This window comes from Diadema antillarum, unplaced genomic scaffold (genome assembly GCF_040938485.1).
Source record: "Diadema antillarum isolate AM-2024a unplaced genomic scaffold, OU_Dant_1.0 seq00000484_RagTag, whole genome shotgun sequence".
Lineage (NCBI taxonomy): Eukaryota > Metazoa > Echinodermata > Echinoidea > Diadematoida > Diadematidae > Diadema > Diadema antillarum.
This window is the reverse complement of record NW_027271447.1, coordinates 612,678-637,724: the sequence shown is the minus strand read 5'-3', so window position 1 is coordinate 637,724 and position 25,047 is coordinate 612,678. Positions and strand designations below refer to the sequence as shown.

The window sequence follows — 25,047 nt, the reverse complement described above, 5'->3', positions numbered from 1 at the left end:
CTCCCTTTCCTCCCCCCACCCCCACCATACATCAAATTGAACCCAATGGAAGACCAGCTAGTGCAGCTGCAAGTAATGGGCTATCCAGACATCTTGTCAAATGGAAAATGAAAACAAATGGACAAGCATTCCACGTATAAAGATTCTCATAGGTCAATATCAAGATGTTCACTCCAGTCAACATCAAAACACATTCAGGTCAGCCAACATCAAAGCAATCCAAACCAGTATTCAGGAATATTCCATCCCGTAACCATTCATCTCCTAGGGGGCATATATCTCTACCGATGACTGGCCATCTTCTGTCCTGTGCAAGCCATAAGTGTTTTCCCATCTCACATAACGGCACAAGATTTGCTCCCTTGCTTGGGTACGGACTGAGATGGAACCTCCAATAGGTACTGCTTGGAAAGAAGAGGAGATATTCTATAATTATTTGGTTGTAGTTGTAGTTATTCATGACAGACTTTTTTCCCCCACAGAATTTGGAGATGTTAACGGCAAAACAAAAATCAGAAAAGTGATAGACACTGGTAAACATACAGCAGAGATACCATAACAATTAAGATACTACACCCTGGCTTACACAAACTTTGATGTTAGAGAAGTACCCTGGGGGTTACTAACTATATTGCACTCCCGTTATAACACACACTGTTATAATGAAATTCTTGTTACAATGAAATAAACAAGCCATATCCCAACTTATCATCTATGTATCTTTATATATTTCACTGTTTGGTTATAACAAAATTTTGATATGACGAAAGAAAACTGCCACTCTCGAGGACTTCATTATAATTAGAGTAATCTGCACATATGAGTTTTTAATAGATGATGGGTCTTTACAGAGACTCCAACTCTCCCGCTTTCGAAGGGAGATCTCCCGCTGAAAGCCCATTTTTGCAAAATCTCCCGTTCTCCCGCTTGAAATGATTTCTTACTTAATTTCATTGTATGTTGAAAAATAAGCCTTAGATAGCACGAGAGATCATCTAGAACCCTAGACCGCAAGGAACTTCATGCTCATGATGGGTGCTTTGCGCACATCAAGTTGGAGTCTCCCGTTTGCTAGGGGTTTCAGGCGGGAGAATCTCCCGATCAGAAGATGCTTAGGGTTGGAGGCTCTGTCTTTAAATCATCCTACCTATTCAAATCAGCATCGTTGAAGAGAATTCACATCGAATGATTACCAGCTGTCTCATCCAAGCTCAACAAAGGGTTAAAAACTCATGCACACAAAAAGTTACCCCAACCAGATAGGGACAAAGAACAAATACTTGATCCATCACCAATCACATAAACAAATCAAGATAATTTGGGAAAGAGTGAATATAAGACTACCCCACCTTAGCCAAGGATGGTGATTTCTGGCCTTTCAGGGTGTCAAGCTCCGCCTGTAGCTTGACCGTGTTGACCAGGGCTGGGCGGACTTTAGGTGGATCCTCCACTGGGATGGTCCTACACAGGTTGGAAGGCATAAGAGGTTATCAGCGATGCAAGCATATTCCAGCATTGCATCTCTTGGTGTGGAACAGTGGTAGCGAACTCTTGGTACAAGGAGCAAAAAAAAAACAATTTGTCTCCAACTTAATTTCCTTCCCTTTGACTGTCTGCCAGAGTTATTACTTTATGAAATAATCTATGCAAAAAAATTCAAGACAAATTACCAACATCAATATATTCAAATCTGCCTTGAAAATGCATGTTTTTACAGTCTAGACAAATACAAAACTCGGTACAATTGCAATTACACTTGCACATTCCATTACAGTAGTTCCTTTTCTTGAGTGCATAGGGACATATGTCATACACTATATATATGTTGTTAATTTTTATTATCATTATGTCTTTGGTACTTAGGTCACCAAGGTATCCATACGAATTAGCGAGATAAATCAAAATACAAACAATGACTGCATTGTTATATAAGGCTTTTTCCCTTTCTCACAAATTGCATCACCATCATGACTTTACAATAAATGTCAAGGCATCTGTACAAACCTTCTTGCTTTGATGGCCATCATGAGAACCTGTGCCGCTTCTGTCATCGGGAGCAGCTCGTCTGGGGACAACTTTGGGAGGTCCTGCCTCCCGAGAGCATGCCGGATCTCCATGATCTTCCCCGCGGACTCTATCCGCTGGACGCCGGTCAGGTTGGCCCAGAAGGCATCCCAGGTATTCACCACGCTCCCAACCAGCTGGAAGTAGGAGGGGCGCTTCGGCAGCATGGCCACCTGGACCGGTATGAGGAGGGGCGCCAGGGCGGGGCTGACCCTCTGCCTCCAGAGACCGATGTGGAACTCCTCCACGTGCTGGGGTGACTCGATGTAGCTCGGCGAGAGCAGCGCCACGATGCTGTCGGCCGCCTCCAGGCTGTCCAGTCGCTCTTGGTCGCTGGCAAACTGCCACCTCAAGGCCACGTTAGGGGCGAACTCTTTGAGAAGGTCACGCAGGTGGTACACAAACTTGATATCTGACTCGTGATAGCTGAAAACCACAGTGGTCTTGTGCTTCTTTGAGCTGGATTGCTCCGGCATGTCCCCAACATCAGAAGATGCAGCTGCACCTCCCTTTTTGTCAATTCCAGCATACGCCACATCACTCTTTTCTCCTTCGTTCTGTCCATCATCCACCTCAGTTTTCTCCTCCTCACTTGCCTCCTTCTTCTCCTCATTCTTCTGTTCTGCACCTTCTTTCTTTGTCACTGCACTTGTTTCTCCTTCTGCAGCTTTACCGTCCATCTCTGCCTCTGCGCCTTTCTCTGCCTCATCTGCCTTGTCTTCCTCCTTGGTCTCAGAATTTTCCTCATTTTGTCCCTTTTCCTGCTTGCCATCATCACCTGCTTCCTCCTTTCCATCATCTCCATCTGCAGCATCGGTGAGTTTGTCCAGAGTCGGTGGGAATATTTTCTGGCTCTTCAGACTGTCCCTATATTCTGCCATGAATCGGGCACTCCTCACCTCCTCCATCATGCCTTGGACATCAAATTCTTTTGCCTGCAGAGAAAAAGGAATGCATTTCATGAAAAAAAAATTCTCTCTCTCTCTGAATTGTGCTTTGGTTAAAGTTTGCATTTGGCAAAAAAAAAAATGTAGTGCCTGCCATTTGTAAAATCGTAATGGTTCCCATCAAAACACCAATCTCAAAGCAGTTTCTGATTCACTCTGCATGCACACGACTGACACCTCATTTACATTTGGTTGCATTGATGTAATAGCAAGGATCTTTCTAAAGATTTTCAATTGGTTTCATCAACATTTCATAAGGTTTCATGTATCAAAACTTTTTACTGTGAGAGGGAAGTTTGAACACCATTATGAGGACTCCAGATTAAACTTACGTCCTTCTTGAGCAGATCTGACAAGTGATTGAAAGAGTCTGTCTCAAGCCAGGACACAACGGCCGAGCAGATGCTGCTGACGGACTTCTCGTAGACCTGTGGACGAGCATCCAGCATTGGGATGCAGGATATCTTGGCGAAGTCGACCTCCTGACCATCGGCAATGCAGACCGGCACCAGATGCAGCTTGTCCTGGAAAGGAGACAGACTTTGTCATAAAGCCATTTTATATTGCTTTCCCATTCACTAGTTTCTATTCCATCTCTACTCTTCAGTCCCCTTTCTTTCCATGGAAGACTTACTCTGATAACATGAAAAAAACATGAGGAGAAATAATGTTTTTTTTCTTTTTCTTTCCAGCAGATTCTGGCCAGCAAAATCACCCCCAACCAAAGTTGCAACTTCTGTTTCATTAACTACATTTGAAATTACATTTGCTTCTTCATCATTATTCAATTGATTCCTATTTTCATTTCTATTGACTTGTTTTTTGTAATCCAGGAAAAGCTTAAATGACAATTACGACACTCTGTCAGTCTGGTCATATTACATCACATACCAATCCAAGTTTGCAAATCAAGTTTTGGCATTTTAACATTCATTGATATTCAAAATGGCTGTCTTACAAAAAAAAAAAAGCATCATTTCCTTCTGTCCTACCATTAACAAAATCTTGTGAAAAAAATTAAAACCTATGCTCTCATTTACAGTGGACACCCGTTACAATGAAGTCAAGACTGGCAGTTTTCTTTCGTTATATCGAAATTTCATTATAACCGAACAAGAAAACTATAAAGAACATAGAGTCGATAATGTTACAGCCTGAATTTCTATTTCATCGTAAAAAGAATTTTGTTACAACCGTCGTCCATTATAATGGGAGTGCACTGTATTCCTTACCCCAGCCAGGTGCTTCATCTGGGCCAAACTGTACTCCTCCATACAGACAGCTGACTTGAGGTACTTTGGCGAAATCAGGGCTATCATGCAGGATGTTCCATCGATGGAGTGGTAAAGGGTCCGCTGCCACTCGTGTCCTGTTGGCAGACAAGTACAAAGTTAGAAGAGAAACGGTTACGATTAGATATTATGTGTGCTAAACCAGCCGCAACCCCCCTCCTCAAAACAAACTTGCCAATAGCCATAATAACAAACTCAGGATCATTAATTTTCATTGAAACTACGGTATTGGCATTTCTGAAGAATAAAGCTTATGGAGGTTACAACGGTTCACTTTATGGCAATTTCTGTTAGAAGAAGATGTAAGCAATTGTTCTTATCTTCTGCTTGGAAATGCCTCAATATCTTCAATATTCACAAATGAAATGGTTTTTCTATTTAAATAAAAAATTCATATGTACTTCAGGATGCTTTTATAAACTTTGCCCATTGGTATCATATCAATATACATTGGTCAGAGATCATTTTCATACAAAGAATGAAAAACAAACACCTCAGATTTACAAGAGTTACGTCTGACTTAAATGGAAATAGGCTTAAAAGATAACAGGACCGCATAAAGCTGAAATTTAGTACACCAATGTGAAGAAATGGGAAATATATGTGAACTATATTCATTATTTTTTAAACCGTCTTAAACACATCATTGACATATACAAGGGTCAGTAAAATTGAAAGTTTTAAGTTAGTACTTAATGTTAATTCAGTGAGGGAAATGAAACAAATGAATCAGCGATTTCGAAAGAAAAGAAAAAATATAATGTTAATATGTCTGTATGTATGTATACATATATATTATCTGAGCCTTTGGTCTCTACCTACAACAATTAAAAAGCAAGATCACAGGCATTCGGGTACAAGATTACTGATGATTCAGACACACATACATTGTGCTAAATAATATATTGCTGTTAAATAGTGCAATGACATATTAACATACACCATGTGCGTATGTGTATGTATATGTGTATTGTTAGTGTGAGTGCGAAGTACAGAATAGCTTCATTCATTTCAGTAAAGCTGATACTGCCAGAGACTCCAACTCTCCCGTTTTCGACGGGAGATCTCCCGCCGAAAACCCATTTTTGCAAAATCTCCCATTCTCCCACTTGAGATCTAATTTCTCCCGCCCTGGCTCTTTGTCTCCCGTTGGAAAGGATTTCTTACTTATTTCTATCGTATGTTGAAAAAATAAGCCTTAGATAGCACCAGAGAGCATCTAGAACCCTAGAAACTTTGCGCTTTGCACACATCAAGTTGGAGTCTCCCGTTTGCTAGGGGTTTCAGGCGGGAGAATCTCCAGATCAGAAGGTGCTTTGGGTTGGAGTCTCTGTACTGCAGACATACAAAAACACGGATATAGCATGAATAACACAAAACTTCCTCTCATCTTATTTAAAAAAAAATAAATAAATTGGTCTCAAGTTGATGAAATGATGACAGATATTGAAGTGACAAGGGATGATTCCATATTTCTAGTGACACACAGAAAAAATTGAGTGGGGGAATGCCTGTAGGCAGCTGCATTTTTCATCTGAAAGTAAGGAAGATTTCTTTAACACAAAATTAGTTTCAGGGTGGAAAAAAAAATCACATTGCAGATATTACGATGAACAGCAGCCTGCTTACCTGACAGCTTAGACAATATTCAGGTAATTAGAAGATAAATGAGCATGCAAGCAAAAATAGAAAGAAATACAAGGAAAGCTCTCATTTCTTATGTCTTCATTTGACATTTTACAGACATATTCCACTATTCTAATGTCTCAATGTCCTGTGCACACAGAAATCTAGGGAAAATGATATCCCAAAGATTGAAAAAAAGTAATAAGTGGGACCTGTGCTTTTAATCAGAAAATAAGGATATTGTGATTTAATATTTTAGATTCATCAAGGGGGTGCCAATGCTGTGTGAAGACAATGGCCACTATTCCACAGACGTTGACACAGATCAGCAAAGACGTCATTTCCAATATGAGACCCTAGAACTGAGGAAAAAAGGACTGGACAACAACAACAACAACAACAACAACAAATTAATCTGGGCAATGTTAGAGTCTGATATTTGTTAGTGGTGCATCAAGGTGAAAACACAATTGTTAATGTCTCCACAACAGAAATATCACTGGCTGCCCAAAAAATCATGAGTAATCAATTCAATTATGAGAACACTGATGTTGAGATCTTTATCAACACTTTGAATAGAAGGGCAAGCACACTCAAAAGAAGTTCATTCACTTCAAGTCACCTACGTAATGAAAGAAGAACATATACATTATTACACAGACAGTGATATGAACAGGACGAAGGTCAGAGTGGTAGCATGTCACATTTGAAACAGAAGGGCACATACACATGTGAAAGCTAGCAAACTTGAGATGTGGCTCTCACCAGTCTTCAGCTCCTGTATATCATAAAAGATCTTCAGGCCCGGGTTAAGGCGCTTGAACTTGTTGACGAAGGGCGTGGCCTCGTTGGAGTCCGCGTGGCAGTACGAGATGAAGATGTCGTAGAGATTTGGGTCAGTGGTGGCAACTTTGACCACTTTGTCTGTGGCGGTCAGTGATTTGACCAGCTGACCACAGGCCCTGGCTATGCCATTCTCTAGGTCCTCCCTGCATTCAGACCATTAGTGATAGTTGTCATGTGTTATTGATGGAAAGAGACGAAATCGGTTTGGTGGAAGTTTCAGAGACTCCAACTCTCCCGCTTTCGACGGGAGATCTCCCGCCGAAAGCCCATTTTTGCAAAATCTCCCGTTCTCCCGCTTGAGATTTAATTTCTCCTGCCCTGGCTCTGTGTCTCCCGCTTGAAATGATTTCTTACTTAGTGTCATCGCATGTTGAAAAAATAAGCCTGAGATAGCACCGGAGAGCATCTAGAACCCTGAGAACTTCGCACACATGAACTTGGAGTCTCCCGTTTGCTAGGGGTTTCGGGCGGGAGAATCTCCAGATCAGAAGGTGCTTGGGGTTGGAGTCTCTGAAGTTTGTCAGGAAAGTCTTTGCTCAAGTGATGAGGTTGGAAAACTAAGCATGTCTCCTTTTTTTTCTGTTGTTGTTTCGTTTTTTTTTTTTTTTTTGGGGGGGGGGGGTTGGGTGACATATACTCCTAACTTATATGTTTACTTTCAAGACACACAAAAACACTAAGTACTAACACAGACTAACAGAATTAGATCTCCTTGCTATGAATGTTTTTGGTATCTGGCTTGACTTGAATTTCAGGTATTCAAATGCAATTTGTGCAACATACAAAAACTTGGAGCAATTATAAAAATAAAAAATAAAAAAAATTATCACAACCATCGTCTTGTTAGATTTCAACCCTGCCATCAGTGTGGTCCACAATTTGGTCCACATGCAATTTAAAGGAGTATATATACCACAAATGAAATTCAAGTGAAAAGCAATCATAAAGAAAAAAAATATATATATCCTCTGTAATTTCCAATGGAAAAATCATGATGTAATTACAAATTTTAGGCCAAAGTGCGGTTCAATGTATATCAAAAATGATTCACATTTCACACAGAGCATGATTCTGCCACAACAAATGTAATTTGAAAACAAAGTTATGCACATACAATGTATCCTCAGGCAAAGTGCTTTGTGATAACACAGTAGCAAATCATCAAAATAATTTCAGAAAGATGCCACAACACTATGAATACTCCAGAAAAAAAAAATCTTTCACATGCAAAAACATTTAAAACTTTTTTATCCAATCATTTAAATACTTTGTGGAGCTTAATCTTTACAAAATAAATTAATTGATGGCTATGAATATGTAGAATATCTCAGGTAATGCAAAAACACAAATATACTGCCACAGAGAATATATTTGCAAAGGGTTTAAGACAGTGATTTCAACAAAGTCTAACTGCAAATGAAATGACTGTAGTTGTTTTGACAAAAAGCAGAAGCCAGACACAACAGCAAAAAACAACTCTTTACAGAGTCTTCGTAAACGTGTTCTAAAAGACCTCTGATGGTCCTTTCCCTCAAGTGATATTGCTTTCAAATCAAATGAAAACTTTGGATGAGCAATTCTTTATTTGATGCTAGCAACAAAGCATAACTTTTCCATCTTAAGTTACGAGAAGAATGAGTAGTATACATTTCATTTGTAAATTGAGCTCCTATTTAACCCTTCAAATTCAACCCTGCCCCGCACAAACACCGGTCTTAATATAATCTATATAAATATCCAGCTTGCTGCTCAAAATCTTTAAACTCAGGCTAATGGTCCTTGAAGTCCTTATTAATGGTCATTGCATGCTACACACACACACTCAGGCATCGCTAGAATTCCTAAAATGCCAAGTCTGGATACATCTTTGGCTTAAACTTTGTAGAATTAGGGTAATTTCTTGTTTTTTTTTTTAGTTATAAACTCAAAGGGGTGGTATAGTATTGGTAGAGACAAGGATTGGGCTTTTATCTTTTTGTGAGATAAAACAAAAGTACAGAACAAAAAAAAACCAAAGTAAAACAAAGTGATCCTAATAAAAGGTGGGTTCCCACCTTTTATTAGGATCGCTTTGTTTTGGATATCTAAGCCATTGCAAATTCAATTCTCACCAAATAAACTTTGAATTCCTCTTGGAATAACACATGTTTTCGTATTTCATAAGAGGTTTCTCAATATCTCATCAAAAATATTCGAAAGCTGAAGCCAGCTCTCAACCAAACCTTTACCATACCTTTCAAGACTGACACACAAACACAAAAGAAGGTTGCTAAATTTGGAAGCTCACACAGAAATGAATTAACATACAAGTGCACAAATGAATGAATGAAGGAACACAACAACGGATTGATTGTTCTCCGCATCTCTTTGGAAAAGGCATCGAATGGAATTGCGTTACTTTAAATAAAAATGATAACAAAGATGGACAGACATGTGCAGCTCAAAGCACTAGCACTAGTAGTAGTGCTCACTTACATTCTCTTGATTTCTACAACATAAGAAAGAAAGGTAATAGGAAGAGACCAGTATGAGTTGCCGTTGTTTTATGATGCTTTCTACGATTTGGTAAATAAAAAGTGAATACAGAACTCTCTTGCTGATGTTTTGAGATACATAGACTTGATAATTTGTCAATGTCAAACACATTAAAGGTTCCCTGAAATACAAATGCATGTTGATTTGTGCTGATTTATGATACCCTCAACATCACTTTTGCGGTGAAATGAATATCTAGAAACATTCCATATATTTTTACTAATTTTTCTTCTATTTTTCCTCAGATTACTTGGATATGCCCACAAAAAATCCTTCCAAACCATTATTCCTGTTGTGACCTCATCTGTCAATCATTGCTAAAGTACTGATATGTTTAACAAAAGACATTGGAATGCACCTTCCCCTTGATTCAGCATAACTTGCATGTTTCTGTGATATCAATGTGATTAACAAAAGACATGGCGAAGGAACATGCAAGTTAAAAATATATGAAATGTTTCTAGATATTTGTTTCACTGCAAAAGTGATGTTGAGGGTATCATAAATCAATGTAAATCAACATGCATTTGTATTTCAGGGAACCTTTAAACATTACTCTACTGCAGACTGAACTCCCCTCCCCCCCCCCCCCCCCCCATACAATATTATCACACCTATAAGCCAATATGACAAGCAACAACTTTGTTGGAAGGAAAGTTTATATCACTGTCACATAATGCAAATTCAAGGATGTCTAACATTCACTATTCATGTGTAGCGATAGTCCCTTATAATTGCAAAGGCCTATAATCAGTACCACCTGAATGTTTTGAAGCATTTGTGCACATGTGTATGTGTGTTAAAATGATACAGTGCAAGTGCCAAGAAAACTGTGTGGATGCGACAAATTACTTTGTTCTGTATGGGAAATCTGGAAACAAATGTGGCTTGATCACTGCATATACATCTTTAAAAGCTACCCTCAATGAACACTCTGGAGTTCTCGAAATGTCACGGTCAAAAGACATTAGATATTTGTAACACATACAAAATATTTTGGTCAGTCTTGGGACAGTCAAGATATACAACAGATTCTTTTCATCCCCTTTATGAGTTTCCATTGGTCTTCCTTTGTAAGACAAAGAGAGTACCTGATACTCAATATCACTTTTTAACAAACAATGATTAAATAAAGCAACCAAAATATTTCCTATCACACTTAAACCGGAACACTGACATTTTTCTTTGGCGGCCTGTTCGGGCCACTAATATCTTTAAATTTCAAATTTTGGCGGCCATATAAAGAAGTATTGGCCCTAGGAAATATATTATGTACAGGAAACATAACAATCCATTTTGAATTATAGTTGTCCCATTGGGCCCTTAAAAGATAGCACTTTTGGAAATATTGTGGCCCAACTTCAATTTTTGGTGGCCCTGGGCCACCAGGCCTCCGCTAAGTTGAGTTCTGTCTGTAAGACAAAAAGTGTAGGTTACCAATATACCTGTGGCATTAGTGAACTTCCTGGATATATTAAACAACTGCAAGGTATCATGTACACATAATCAGAAATAACTTACACTTCCAAAGTTATAAGGGGTATATACCAATTTGGTTTCGGTACTGTTTTATGGTAATTTTTAACTGGAAGCTTCCAGTGTGCCTAACAGGCTCATTGCATAACCCATTAAAAGCGCTTTTGCTCTTCTTTGAAAGCCCCCCAGTTATGGCAGCCATAAGTTACAGTGCTCTGAGGCCGGATTTATCTATAATCAAGATATGTTTGCTATCATTCAGGGTTGGCACAGATGACTGTCTTTGTCAGAGATGACAGGAATCTTCATAAAACAGGAAAAAAAGGGTGAGGAAAGATGAATGGAGGACCTAGGTTGGTAGAGAAACGAAGCTGTCATGATAACACGATTCAGGTACCTGCAGTCTGCATACTGCACGAGGCCCATGTACGTCGGAAGGGACACCGTCTCCACAAAGAATGGGGCCAAGATGTTCCGATGCGCCTGCCTATTGCAGCAGAGGGCGATGTTGTACTGTTCCATGCAGGCCTCAGACGACAGGTAGCTGGGAGTCAAGACTTAGATAGTTACAGGAATCGGGGAAAGGAGACAAGGTAACGTTCAGTACACCAGTTGATGAAAAATTTACCATGCAGCTGGCATACAGGTATACTGGGTATTTGAAATAACATGGTATACCAGTTTTCTGCCAGATAACATTTTGCTGCTTTTTTTGGTATGTATATTACACGCACTCTCAGCCCTATGGGTAGCATGAATCATACTCTAGCTGCAAAAATATGTTGATTTCCCGTAAACTTTATACATAAGAAACCCACTTCTTTGAGTCATGTCAATGTGTTCTTGTTCGTAGGTAGGCCTATATATTTCACATTAATGTCTTCTTGTAATGTGTGCAATTGTGGAAGTTTTTTACATAAAGAAAATGAATTGAATCAAATTGAATTGCACCAAGTTTCTGTTAATCATATGTAATTAACAATGGATTATGTGCTCACTATAGTATATGTTTGTATACTATAAAAGTGGATATTTTCGCACAACAATTTTTTGCGCTTGGCCGGATAAGAAGAGTTTTGCATGTTTTTAATTCCACGGAAGACATCAACTACCGGAACATATGGCAAACAAAAACATTTGCGTGCTTTTATTTTCGCACTAGTTTCTGGTCGCGCAAAATGTGCAAAAATTTCAACACCGTGAAAATTCCACTTTTACAGTATCTGTGTGTATATGTATATGTATGTACAAATGTATGCATGCATGTATGTATGCTGTATGTCTGCATAATGTACAAATGTATGTGTGTATGCACTGAATATACAAGTGCATCACATGGGGTGTAGAAGCACAATTTTACTTCTATGGATTTGTCCCACTTTTGATCATTTTCTGTCTAAGACAGGGGCGGATCCAGGGAGGACCGCAACCGGCGCACGCCCCCCCCCCCTTTATTTTTTGTTGAAACAAAAGAAATAAAAAGAAAAAAATGGGGGGAGGGGTGCGTGCGCCCCCCTTTAATTTTGTAAATGCGCCCCCTCTTTACGGAATTCCTGAATCCGCCCCTGTAAGATTATATATTTCTCTGTCATATGCACTCACAGCATCAATAAAGCCGAAAACAAAAATATAATTCATGTGGTGGTTCATGCAAATATGGCGTATCTAAAGCAGCGTAAACAAGCAGGATACCCTATTGTAAAAGTAGATATTTTTGCAAGAGTAATTTTTCGCACTCTGCCATGTATTCAAAACATGAATTTTTCTATGTTTTTGATTCCAGACATTACATAGTGTTACATATAACAAGCAAAAATACTCACACACTTTTTGTTCTTGCCCTAGTTTCTGGTTGTGCAAAATAGCAAAAATTTCCACTCCACAATAATGTCCACTTTTGCAGTATTGCAAATGAGTAACGATGGAGATGAAGCCAAAAGCCTGCATTAAAGCCATGCACATGAGTTCTTGAATTTGGAATAATGTTTAATAGCCGCTAAGAGAGTCATTGAATGCTTAGAGTTAGAAAGCCAGGCTGGTGCCACATTTTTAATAGTGTCAGGGGGGCAGAGGAGACAAGCAAAAAAACAAAGGCCTTACCCGCACTTCTAAGCCCTCTCATTCCAAAAAAACAAAAACCAAAAAACGGAAGCTTGTTTCTTTCTTTTTTCTGGTGCCACTTCCAGGATGAAAAAAAAAGTTGGATGTGGGGGGGGGGGGCCCTAAGTGATTAGACTTTATGTCTTTTTATGTAATTATCCAAAAAAGTCTGATAACTCTATTCATAACTTAGTGTCATTTTGGTTGCTGGGTTTGTGCTGACAACATTTTAATTACGGTAGCAGGCGTGAAATTAAACACCTCTGAATTTTGAACATTAATGCTCAAAGTTCTACGTTCATAAATCAATTCACTGCAACCTATGTAAAGCAACAACAAATAATTAATTTCATAACTCAGTGTAATGTAACCCTATCATTCCAATTTCTATCACACAGTATTCCACTCATAGCCATTGTGTTTTGACTCAGATTGTAAAAAAAAAATAGATGTTAATTTATGAGTCAGCAATAGCAGTAGTAGCAGTAGCAGCGATCAATAAATCTCCCCAAATATAACAATGGCTGGTACAAGTATTAAAGGAGACACAGGTATAACCAGCAGGCTGTGATTAACCCGTTGAGGATGGGCTGATTTTGCTATAACATGCATTTCCCATAGACACCCGCCCGGGTTTGCTCGGGATTCGTCCTCAACGGGTTAAAGGAAAAAGATTTGTCTCGCAATCCGCAAATCACCTGTCAGGACGCGGGCCGACTTGGTCATCAGCTCGTACATCTGGTCCTGCCAGAAGGACTCCGCGTCGAGTTTCTGTCGTGAGTTGTAGATGCGCACGTCGGGCTTCTCCTCCAGGAGGCATGCCTGGATCCTGTCTGCAACCTCCTGATCCTTCTCGCTGTAGGACAGGTACACGTCGTACTCAAGGGTCACCTCCTGAGGGCGTTATTATTTTTTATATCAATTAAAGATACAAGCAAATTAACAGACATGCCACCGCAATGTTTGACAAGTATGTACTGTACCATACTAGGGTCAAAGACCCTTCTCATGTATCATTTGACAGGTTTATGTCATACGAAATGTCCACCTCCCACTGAAGCTTCAGCTATAGCTATAAAATATCTGCTGTCAGATATATTTCATTTGTCAGTATTATGTCGTATACTATTATGCTTTAACAGAATAAAATTGATGGAAATCAACTCAAATGAATTGAGGCTGATTTGGGAAATTCTTCTTCAGTTTGGTGTGCTAGCCAAGTCTTAATAGCAATCACTATGAATTATAGAGTTTGAGTGCCTGGTTTAATGACTGAAAGTCATTGATTCATTGATTCATTCATTCTTTTCATTTCATTCTTCAGATCAAAATGGTAAAATAACAAGCATTCATATATACACAATTATGTACAGGTATAAAAATGATGTAATAAGATATTTCAGTAAACAAATGCCATAGAACAAACAGAGTGCATTATAATAAAGAAAAATGAAATAGGATGTATTAGTAAGAGCCTATGAGGCTTGAGAGGTAGATACATCCATCACATATGACATAAAAATAATTACAGCACAAAATTACTCAATGTGTGTTTGTGTGTGTGTGTGTGTGTGTGGATGTATGTGTGTGTGTATATAAGGATGTTTAACCTTTGTCAACAAATGACATAAATTGTGGAGTACTGCCAGCTTATTGTACACCTTGTATCACATGATCAGTGCATATGGGTAACCATAAAGATGATGAAACACAGAAACCAGCTATTTGGTACTAACAAATATTGAGACAGAAACTTCCCTGATAAACATTGTACTCTCAAAGGCATCCTCTGGCTCTTTTTAATAGTTAATGAGAAAGCAAATAAGACACTGAAATGTCAACAGACAAGAGTTTCAGTTATGTCACAAACAAAGAAAAAAAGGACCACAAAGATACCTCCGATGAGGACTTTAAAACAAAAACAGCAAATAAAATAAGAACAGACAAGTAAACGCAGGATGTCTTTAAAAGGATGGTATAGTTTTGGTTGAGATGGGGATTCCGGTTTCATACTTTTTTGTGAGATAATGAGAAACCTGAAATATGAAAGAGCACACAATTCTAATAGGAATTCAAAGTTTATTCAATGAAAAATAGTTTTGAAATGGCCGAGATATCCAACAACAAAGAGGTCCTAATGAAAGGTAGAACCCATTTTTATTAGTACCACTTTGTTTTACTTTGTCCTTGGATATCTCAGCCATTTCAAAACTGATTTTCATGAAAGCAACTTTGAATTTGTCTTAGAATTATATGCTCTTTCATATATCATAAGATGTTTCTAATTATCTTGCCTAAAGTTACCCGTTGTAGACGAGTCCCGAGAATACTCGGGCAGGTGTCTATGGGAAATGCACGTTATAGCAAAATCGGTTCGTCCTCAAGGGGTTGAAATCTGAATCCCCCATCTCAACCAAAACGCTGCCATTCCTTTAAAAATGCATCCTCACCTGTGCTGTTACTTTTCAAATCACACTCATTTTGACTATAAAAATCAATTTTGACTTTAACAATTTCTAGCCGCCCATGCGTTTACCTCCACTGCACGGTAGACACCAGTATATTAATTGTCAAGTGGCTTGCTGTATGAAAAAATACAGATGCCTCTACCAGCACTACAGAGTAGTATATGTTCTCACATGTCAGTGGTGGCCAGCTTAGATTTCACCTCTCGATGACAGCACTCCAAATTGTGCACTTGTGTCTTGTTATGTTTCAAACATCTGTAAAACTCAGGTCAATTTTCTTCTTGGCATGAAAGAAATAATGCTTTTGTCTAGTCTGCTGTATGAAAATCCGTCAATTTTACCAGACCTCAACTTTATTCCATCATTGAGTGTATATTTATGTGTCCAGTCACAAAAAACAAAAACAAAAGATATATCGCTTCGGCTACTGATATGCCTCCGCCATAATGCATGGTTCTCCTAATAGGTCTATAGTACAATGTCTTGACAATGTGTGATGACAGTTTCACACAATTGGCAAAATATTAAATGACATTATCTAAACCTGGCCTTTGACCTTTGACCTCACAGTTCCAAAGAGAATCACTGTTAGGTTGAACATGCATAAATATGTAAGTTTCATGATGATACCTTGAGTTACTTTCGAGATATGGAGGAAAAAGTGCAATTTAGCACTTTCACTTGACCTTTGACCTTTTGACCTTTGACCTTTTGGCAAGAAACTTCCCCAAAAATATATATTGGGTAATACATGCCATACATCAAGTTTAAAAAAAAAAAACCTTCAGGCATACTGCATTTTAAGGAAAGTAGTGATATTTTGAGGAGTTGACCTTGACCTTTGACCCCCTGACCTTTGACCCATGACCCCCAACTTCCCTAGATAATCACTGCCCATCGGTACAAGCATATATACTAAGTTTCATGAAGATACCTTGAACCATTTGCGAGATATGGAGAAAAACATGAAATTTCAATTTTTTTCACAAAATAACCTGTGACCTTTGACCTTTGACCCTGTGACCCTAAAATCCACACAAAGTATTATCCCCCAAGGATATACCCTCATACCAAGTTTGATGTAAAACCACCACACGGTTCTTGAGATATCGACAAAAACAAAACGGGACGGACGGACGTACGGACGTACGGACGTACGGACGTACGGACGGACGGACGGACGGACGACCCGAAAACATAATGCCTCCGGCCACTTCGTTGCGGAGGCATAAAAACTCAAGAGTCATAAAAAAATAACATAGATTTGTTGATTTTGACTTTTTTAAATACTCAAGACCTCAAATATTTCCAGTGACAGGCAATTTGTTTTCCTCTGTATATTGAATAAAAAAACGAAAAGAAAACCGCAGAAATAGTAAAAATGACCACTGCAGGTGAGGGACTCAAACCATGGACCCTTGATTTGATTTGATCGATTGGTTCCCGCATTATCATTGCACATGCAGATACATACACACATGTATATATACACTGTTGGTGCCATACATATTATATATACATTGTTGGTGCCATACATATACATAAACATTAGTTGTTAACAATGTAAGATTCTTCATTGCCTTTACAATGTACAACAAAACACATCAGCAATACAATGAATAATACAGAAGGGCTAAAACTTAATATCTATGATGATAATGATAATAATAATGACAATAAAATAATAATAATGACAATAAAAATAATAACAATAATAATAATAATAATAATAATAATAATAATAGCAATAATGATAACTAGTATTACTATTATTATTATCATTATAATAATAATAATAATAATAATAATAACAATAATAATGATAAATATTATCATTACTATTATCATTACTTGCATGTGTAATCACTTCACCAGGATATCTCTCTTCTCTTCACATGAAGTAACGTGGGTTATTTCACTAGCATAGGCTATGACTCTCCTAATTATGGGACTGAGGTTGACCTGGACTTTACACTAGTCTAGCACTCCTTGGTCACATGGTGAGGATCAAAGAAAGATGACTGAAGGGCATTTGACCAGTATACTTAGACTCACCGTGGGAATGAGGTTGGCAGACTCGTAGCGCTCTTTGAGTTCCTGGAACTTTTTCAAGATGTCCTCATTGCAGCCTCTCAGGAACTTGGGCTTGCTGTCATCTAGCTTGGCATAGACAACAATCTTCAGCAGCTTAATGGCCAGACCTGCCTTGACCCAGCTGACTGCTGCCTGGACCATCCCATCCAACATGACACAAGGGTCATAGCCCTGGTAACAATAATCAATACGGCATTTTATTTTTCTCTTTTAGCACAGTCACAAATAGACTTCAACTTTCTTTATTCCTTTAATTTTTTAAACAGGAGATAATAGTTTTATGGTGTACATAATAATTTATATTGGAATTTTTTTGTAACAGTTGTGAAGTACTTTGCCACTGTCTGTTTTGTTTTACTGTTTTGATGGTTTCACTAGATCATTTCATTGCAATCAAAGAGAATAACATTGTACGGTGAGAACTGGAACCCAGCCATGTTGAAAGCTGTATGTTTAACCATATCCCTTGAACATAAATCTCTACCAATTTGCGAGACAATACATCACTACGTTAAGGTAAATACAGCTTCAAATCTCTAGCTCAAATGGGATGATTGATGAAACCAAGTACAAGTCAAATAAGAAGTGATAATACACAAGCCCCCCCCCCCCCCCCCCCCCATCATTTTGCTCCCCTGTAGTTGTACAGAAGAAAACCCACATGATTTATTACACTGGGACATTATTTATCACAGAAACATGTTGCTGAACAATTTACAGCAGGGTAGACCATTTTTTAGACAATTCATACTGACAAGCAGGTAAAATGCGATGAAGGATAAATCCTGATTATGCTACCGAACAGTTTAAAGGATAACTTTCTTTCCTGCGAGAAAAGTTCCCAGGCAGATATCACTAACTTAGTTCACATGAGCCACGAACAAACAGTAGAACTTCTTGTTCTTTAGGAATGGCTTCTGTGCCTGACATCATGCACTGAGATTCCATTGCTATCCCCTGATCCATTTTTTTCCCCGCAATCTGATTTAGGCATAGGCTAAGCTGCAGACCAACTTAATCCTTACATACATTTTGAAGAAGAATTCACAGGTGTAAATTACTGTCATATTTAAATTGAAGAAAGAAGCAACCACTAAACAACTAAAAGTAATCAAAACAGATTAAAAGTTATTTTTTTAAAAGGAAACACATTAAAAGTTTTTTTTTTTTAAATGAGAAAACTTAAAGGGATGGTACACTTTTGGTTGAGATAAAATATGAAAGGGCATACAATTTTAAGAGGAATTCAACATTTATTTGATGAAAATTGGTTTTGAAAAAGCTGATATATGCAGAAACAGAGAGGTCTTAATAAAAGGTGGGACCCACCATTTATTAGGATCATTTGTTTTACTTCGTTTTTGAATTTGTCTTGGTGTCACTTGCACTTTGATATTTCATAAGTGGTTTCTAACTATCTCGCAAAAAGTTAAAATCTGAATTCCCATCTCAACAAAAAACTATAAAATCCCTTTAAAGAAATCAAACATACACCAAGATCACAGAACAATCCCCCCCCCCCCCCCCCCCACACACACACACAAATGATATTTTATCCGTATAGAACTCACATGTCTGGGGATGAGACTACTAAAAGCACAAAAAATAATTTTTTTTTTTTTTTTTGTCATCAATCAAGGTAGCTTCCTGCCACAAATGGCAACCCAACACTAATCTTCCCACAGGATAGGATAGTAAGGTCTGAGGTCATGTAGAGGAAGGACATCCCTATCATCTGCAGCCCTCATCTGTATTGACACTACAAGCAAACCTCTACATCAGACACTGGTTACTTCTGTAGCTCTCAAAGTGCCTGTTTAACTTTGGGAGCAGTGATTTTAAAAATGTTCAAGATATCACATTTGATGCATATGTGTAGGTCAGTTGTATCACAAAACATCCTACCACAGAAGAATTTTGCAATAGAACCTTAAATACAAGGAGATATCACTATTTTTCTCAATAAACCGTAACGGTAGATGGTTTAGTCTGGAAACATCTTTATCATAACCATTGTTCACATTTTGTGTATTTAACAATACTTAACATTGATTATACTTATTCAAATTTTTATAATGGTTGTGTCTATCCCAAACTCACATCTTGAAACTATTTTGAAGCACTACTGCTGGGTTTTTATTTCATCTGCAAATGGCAAATTATGCCTTTAAGGAAAGTTTCCCAAAACATGTATGTACAGATAGAAATATCCCTGTACTCAATGAAAGCTTGAGGAAAAGTGGACAATCCATTTAAGAGAACTGGAAATATTTTTTTTCTTCTTTTTGATAATTCCAAGTGTAACCCCAAAATTACTGGCCTACTTTCCCACACAAAAAAAAAAGTTGCTCCAATGTCATATAGAATTTTACCTGATTCCCTGTGCTGAGAAGTGGTGTGATCACACTGGCATCCTTGTTCTTCAAGATGGGTACAAGACACCGAAAGGCGTGACCGACGAGCTCTTGGGGGCGCCCTGCTCGAAACCTAAAACAGACATCAAAAATATGATTCTCTTGGGAATTGGAGTACTGGCTTGCGTCAAGATGAGAGATGATTCATTTCTCTTTTGTTGTTGTTTTTTTCTGTTCTTTGGTTTCTTTCTTCTTCTTCTTTTTTTTTTTTGGGGGGGGAGCCTTTCAAAGAGGACAGAATATTGACAGTGTAAAACAAATAGAAACAATCAAGGTGGAACAGATCTGAAACATATGTGGATGATTCACTCAGAAATATATGTTTCATATACTTTTCTAAACATATACAGAAAATAGACATGAAATACAAGACATATAACTAAAGAAAGAAAATAAAATGCTCTATATGAGTGCATATTGAATACAGGATAACACTATTTATCTGCATATGTCCCTTTCTCTACCTCTTTATCTGTCTGTCTATATATCCACTATCTACCTAATAATCAATACATTAATCATTCACTCACTTACTATCAACAATTAACCAATCAATCTATCTACCTATCTATTCATCTCTTTTTTTTCCTCTATATATATGTGTGTATGTAATATCTATATATATATATGTGAGTGTGTGTCTGTGTGTCTGTGTGTGTGTGTGTGTGTGTGTGTGTGTGTGTGTGTACGTGGGTGTGGAGAAGTGCAGGAAGCCAAATTACCGGACATCCCATCAAATCACTAATCTATTATCCCAAAGTTATGCTTCATTGAATGACTCATGCAATTCACCTTGGGCACAGCCATGTCAAACATCAGATTTAAGAACAAAAAAAAGCCCTCTATTATAATTATGACTCACATAGCACTGCATACAGCAGGCAAGATTGCATGAAGTAGCACCCATATTATATTCTTGTATGTGTGGGTGTGTGTACACGTATACAGGGTTGCACACTAACCTGTTTCTTCTACTGGTCCGACCGGTACGTCGGTCCAGTACATACATGTGGGTACCTATTTTTCCATTTTCTACTGGTAAATTCCTGAAAAAATTACTGGTCCGACAGTGATTTTTATTGGTCAGGGACCGTCAGACCAGTGCCAGTGTGCAGCCTTGATGTATATGTGCAGTGCCGTATCTAGGGAAAACAGCGCCCGGGGCAAGCGCGAAAATTGCGCCCCTAATTTCTGAAAAAGTGTTCAACAACAACCCCGTCCCGGTAGGGACTTTTAAAAAGTCCACATGATATGTTTTTTCAAGCATGTAAAAGGGGTCTATTGAGGGTGATTTAAATGTAATAAATTTTGATAAATTTTGGCGAGTGAGCACAGCGACCGAGCCGAAAATTGTTGTATTTCAGCTTACAAAACATGGAATCCTTGTCATTTTTTGCTTATTAAAATAATCTTACAATACTAATCAAGATATAGTGACGGCCTTATAGATAACGATTTATACCAACAAGCTGAGGACTTGAAAAAAAAACACCTCTAAATTAGTACGCGCAAGTGAGCCGAAATTTTGTATATTTCCGAGTCATCATCACGTTTTGTTCTTATCTTCTTCTTTCTTGATAAATTTTGGCGAGCGAGCCGAAAATTTTTGTCTTTCAGCTTACAAAACATGGAATTCTTGTCATTTTTTGCTTATTAAATCTTACAATTCTAAACAAGATATAGTAATGGCCTTATATATAGATAATGATTTATACCAACAAGCTGAGGACTTGGAAAAAAAAAATGCTCTAAATTAGTACGTGCGAGTGAACCGAAATTTGTATATTTCCGCGTCATCATCACGTTTTGTTCTTATCCTTTTTTTCAAGTTTTGGCGAGCGAGCGCAGCGAGTGAGCAGAAAATTTTTGTATTTCAGCTTACAAAACATGGAATTTTTGTCATTTTTTGCTACTTAATCTTACAATTCTAATCAAGATATTGTGATGGCCTTATAAATAACGACTTATACCAACAAACTGAGGATTTGAAAAATGCTCTAAATCAGTACACGCGAGTGAGCCGAAATTTGTATATTTCCGCGTCATCATTACGTTTTGTTCTTATCTTTTTTTATTTTTTTTTTGCGCCCCCCATATGTTCGAAAACCGATGGCAAACTCTTTTGATCCAATCGGCGGTCGCTTAAGAACGAAAGAAATTGCAGCCGCTGCTCCGTGTAACATTTGCCTTCTAACGATGGCATGTGTGAACACGATACATTGTCATTTTGTCCGCTTCAGCATCACGTTTTGTTCTTATCTTCTTTTTTTTATATGAATTTTGGCGAGCTAGCGCAGCGACGAAACTGAAATTGTCGTATTTCAGCTTACAAAACATGGAATTCTTGTGTGAACACAATAAACATTGTCATTTTGTCCACGTCATCATCATGTTTTGTTTTTTATCTTGTTTGATTTGGTTTTGTGCCCCTCCCCCCCCCCCCTCGTCCGGGCGAGGGTTTTTTCTTTCTTTCTTTCTTTTCCTTTTTTTTTTTTTTCTTCTTCTTCTTCCTTTTCTTTTTCTTCTTTTTTTCATTTTTGGCGCCCCAAAGGAGTGGCACCCGAGGCACGTGCCCCCCTTGCCCCCCCCCAGATACGCCACTGTATATGTGTGTGTAAATGTATGTTTTGTTTTTGTTTTTGTTGTGTACATACATTTAAGACAAACCTCATGTTATATTATTGAAATCAAATAAAGATTTGGGGAAAATAATAGAGGGTGTGAGTGCATGTGTATGTGTGTTCTTGCAGATTGCCTGCATGTGTCTATCTCTGGGATGCATGATAGGCCTGTGGCCACTGTTTCAGTACAAAAACACAATGTGTGCTTTGCTCTTGTTCTTGATGATTAGGAAGGGGAAAAAGAAGACAATTCAGCTTGTACAGTGCCTTGTGAGTGTTAATTGGATGAAAGCATTTAAAACACTGAATCCCTAGTGTATAGCTTCAGGAGAACAAAGCCAGGAAACACTTACATGATAACATCCCCTGGTGTTTCTTGTAAAGTTATTGCTTGAGGTGTGAAACTGATTACTACAACATTCGCTATGGCCCAATCAGCGTTGAGCAAAAGATCTACAATCTAATATCTGCATGTCATAATAGTCAGTATGTGGATGTTTCACGTTTCATAAATCATTGGCACTGAAGATAAATGATCCCCTCCCCCCCCCCCCCAAAAAAAAAAAAGTACACAGAAACACATACAATGGAAGACAGGAAAACAAAAACAAACAAGCATGACTGCCAATACTCTCTGCTCCAGATGACAGACAAGGCCTGACCTTTGTCCTGACCTGACCTGACCTTTGACTTTCAGAAGCACTCTCTAGCTTACTGTGTACACCATATATTTAGCGAGTCTAAATTTTTTTTGCGAAGCAGGACTTCCCAACGATTTCACGTGTGGTTAAAGTCGTGACCCTGGAGTACTGTACTGAACGGAGAATTGTATACGCGGGTGTCACATTCATATCGGGATCAGAATCATTATTTTTGCATGTCTTTAATTTCGCAAATAGCACCTGACTCGCAAAATTCGTGAAAATAAAAACCTCCCGAAATATTTGGTGTATACAGTACCTCCTGCTTTCAAAGCAGAGCACCCTCCTGTAGGGCAGATTGGACGGGAGGGGCTTCGACCACCAGCAGGAGTAGAGCACCCTCAGGTCCTCCTCTTTGTCCTCCGCCAGCTTGGCGACGTCGATGCCCAGATTCTCATACAGGGCCCCGATGACTGTCCCTGGAATCTTCTCATAGTTGCCTGGGAGACGAATATTGCATCAGAAAAAAGAGTTTATTGGTGAGAATTCTGGTATGAAGGGGTACAGAATGATCAAAGGGTGTGTAGGAAGTCAACTTTGCTCTTGATGAGATGAATAATAATTAAAGAAGGTGTATAGATCTGTCATGTGCAACCATTTCAAATTGGGTTGCAACTGATCCTACAGTTTGTTGCATGTAGGCCTACACTACTAGTCAGTGAGTTACAACATGTGTGAATATTACTGTATTACTGACAAATCACAATCTTTCTCAAATATTATGATCCTATGTGTTGATGAATAAATACCCTCTCATTCAGTTGGCTTTTAGTATATCCATGACAGCCCTTCACAAAATATAGTTCCACAGGTAATGAGTAAGATAAAGAATTTTGATACACACCGAATCCCTATGTCAACTTGAAATTATCATTATGTTCCAAACAATCAAAGTTTTAAACCTAATCTAACTTTAGGAATTCAAACCTGAAGTATAAAGGCTGGTTTATGTGATCAGATAAAGGGTACATGTCAAGAATCAAGCATGCTAATCATGGTCATCTTTTAACTTACAGTTGTACAATATCATGACTCAAGGTTGCATAGTTTGGAAGGAAAGGAACAAACTCTACTGCCGATTTACCTCCAAATGACGACACAAAGATGACATCCACTTGTTCTTTCTTCTGGAGCTTTGTAATGTCCCCCAAGCAAAGCTGAATTTGGCAGTCGCCCTCCTGAGTTTTCACTGTGATCACATCGTGACCTATCAATTCCTTCTTCGGCATGATGGAAAATAATCTGTCTTTTGGAGCTGTAGAATGTTAAAAAAAACAGAAAGACAAATGGGGAGTCATCATTCACACAAACACTTACTGAATTAAACAAGATTATTAAAAGAGAAATAACAGCACAAAAATTACGTCACTCTTTGGTAGCTTCAAGCAACTAACAAAACAAAAAAATGCATGTTTTCCTTTCATGTCATTGACCTTTTAGTGAATAGAAATTGGTTGTAAATAGAGCTAAATTTGTGGATTATTATACACTGATTTCAAGACATAGATGCCATCATAGAGTGTATAATGATACATATGCCATCATAGAGTGCATAAAGATGTACAAGCTATCGGCTTCTGTCGGTAGAACAAAACAGATATTTGCAATATTTTTAAACATTTCAAAGTAAGTCCATCATCAGATTAAGTAAAATCAAACCTTTCTCATCATACCTCACTTGTAACATAATAAGGAATATTCTAGAAGTTGTAATAGCAAACATCTTGTATTTTATTATTTTCTTTGTTTTTAGCAGCTTTAATCACAAATAACTCAACAAAAAGTGGAGTCAGCTCGTTGTCTCGTTTTGCAATAAAATTATACTTTTCCTTGAAAGTTTGTGATTAAAACTATGGGCAGAGA

General features: G+C 38.1%; 1 protein-coding gene across 1 annotated transcript; it reads right to left on the bottom strand.

Moving 5' to 3' along the window:
* On the bottom strand, positions 1-24,416 carry LOC139733588 (uncharacterized). Its single transcript, XM_071644401.1, has 12 exons — positions 24,269-24,416; positions 23,444-23,624; positions 19,821-19,935; positions 17,410-17,619; positions 13,585-13,780; positions 11,184-11,343; positions 6,695-6,918; positions 4,244-4,380; positions 3,316-3,535; positions 2,005-2,992; positions 1,350-1,461; positions 1-401 (listed from the first exon to the last, which is right to left on the bottom strand). The coding sequence occupies exons 1-12, from the start codon at positions 24,411-24,413 to the stop codon at positions 336-338; spliced, it is 2,754 nt and encodes a 917-aa protein (XP_071500502.1). The 5' UTR covers positions 24,414-24,416; the 3' UTR covers positions 1-335.
* Positions 24,417-25,047: the final 631 nt, after the last annotated feature.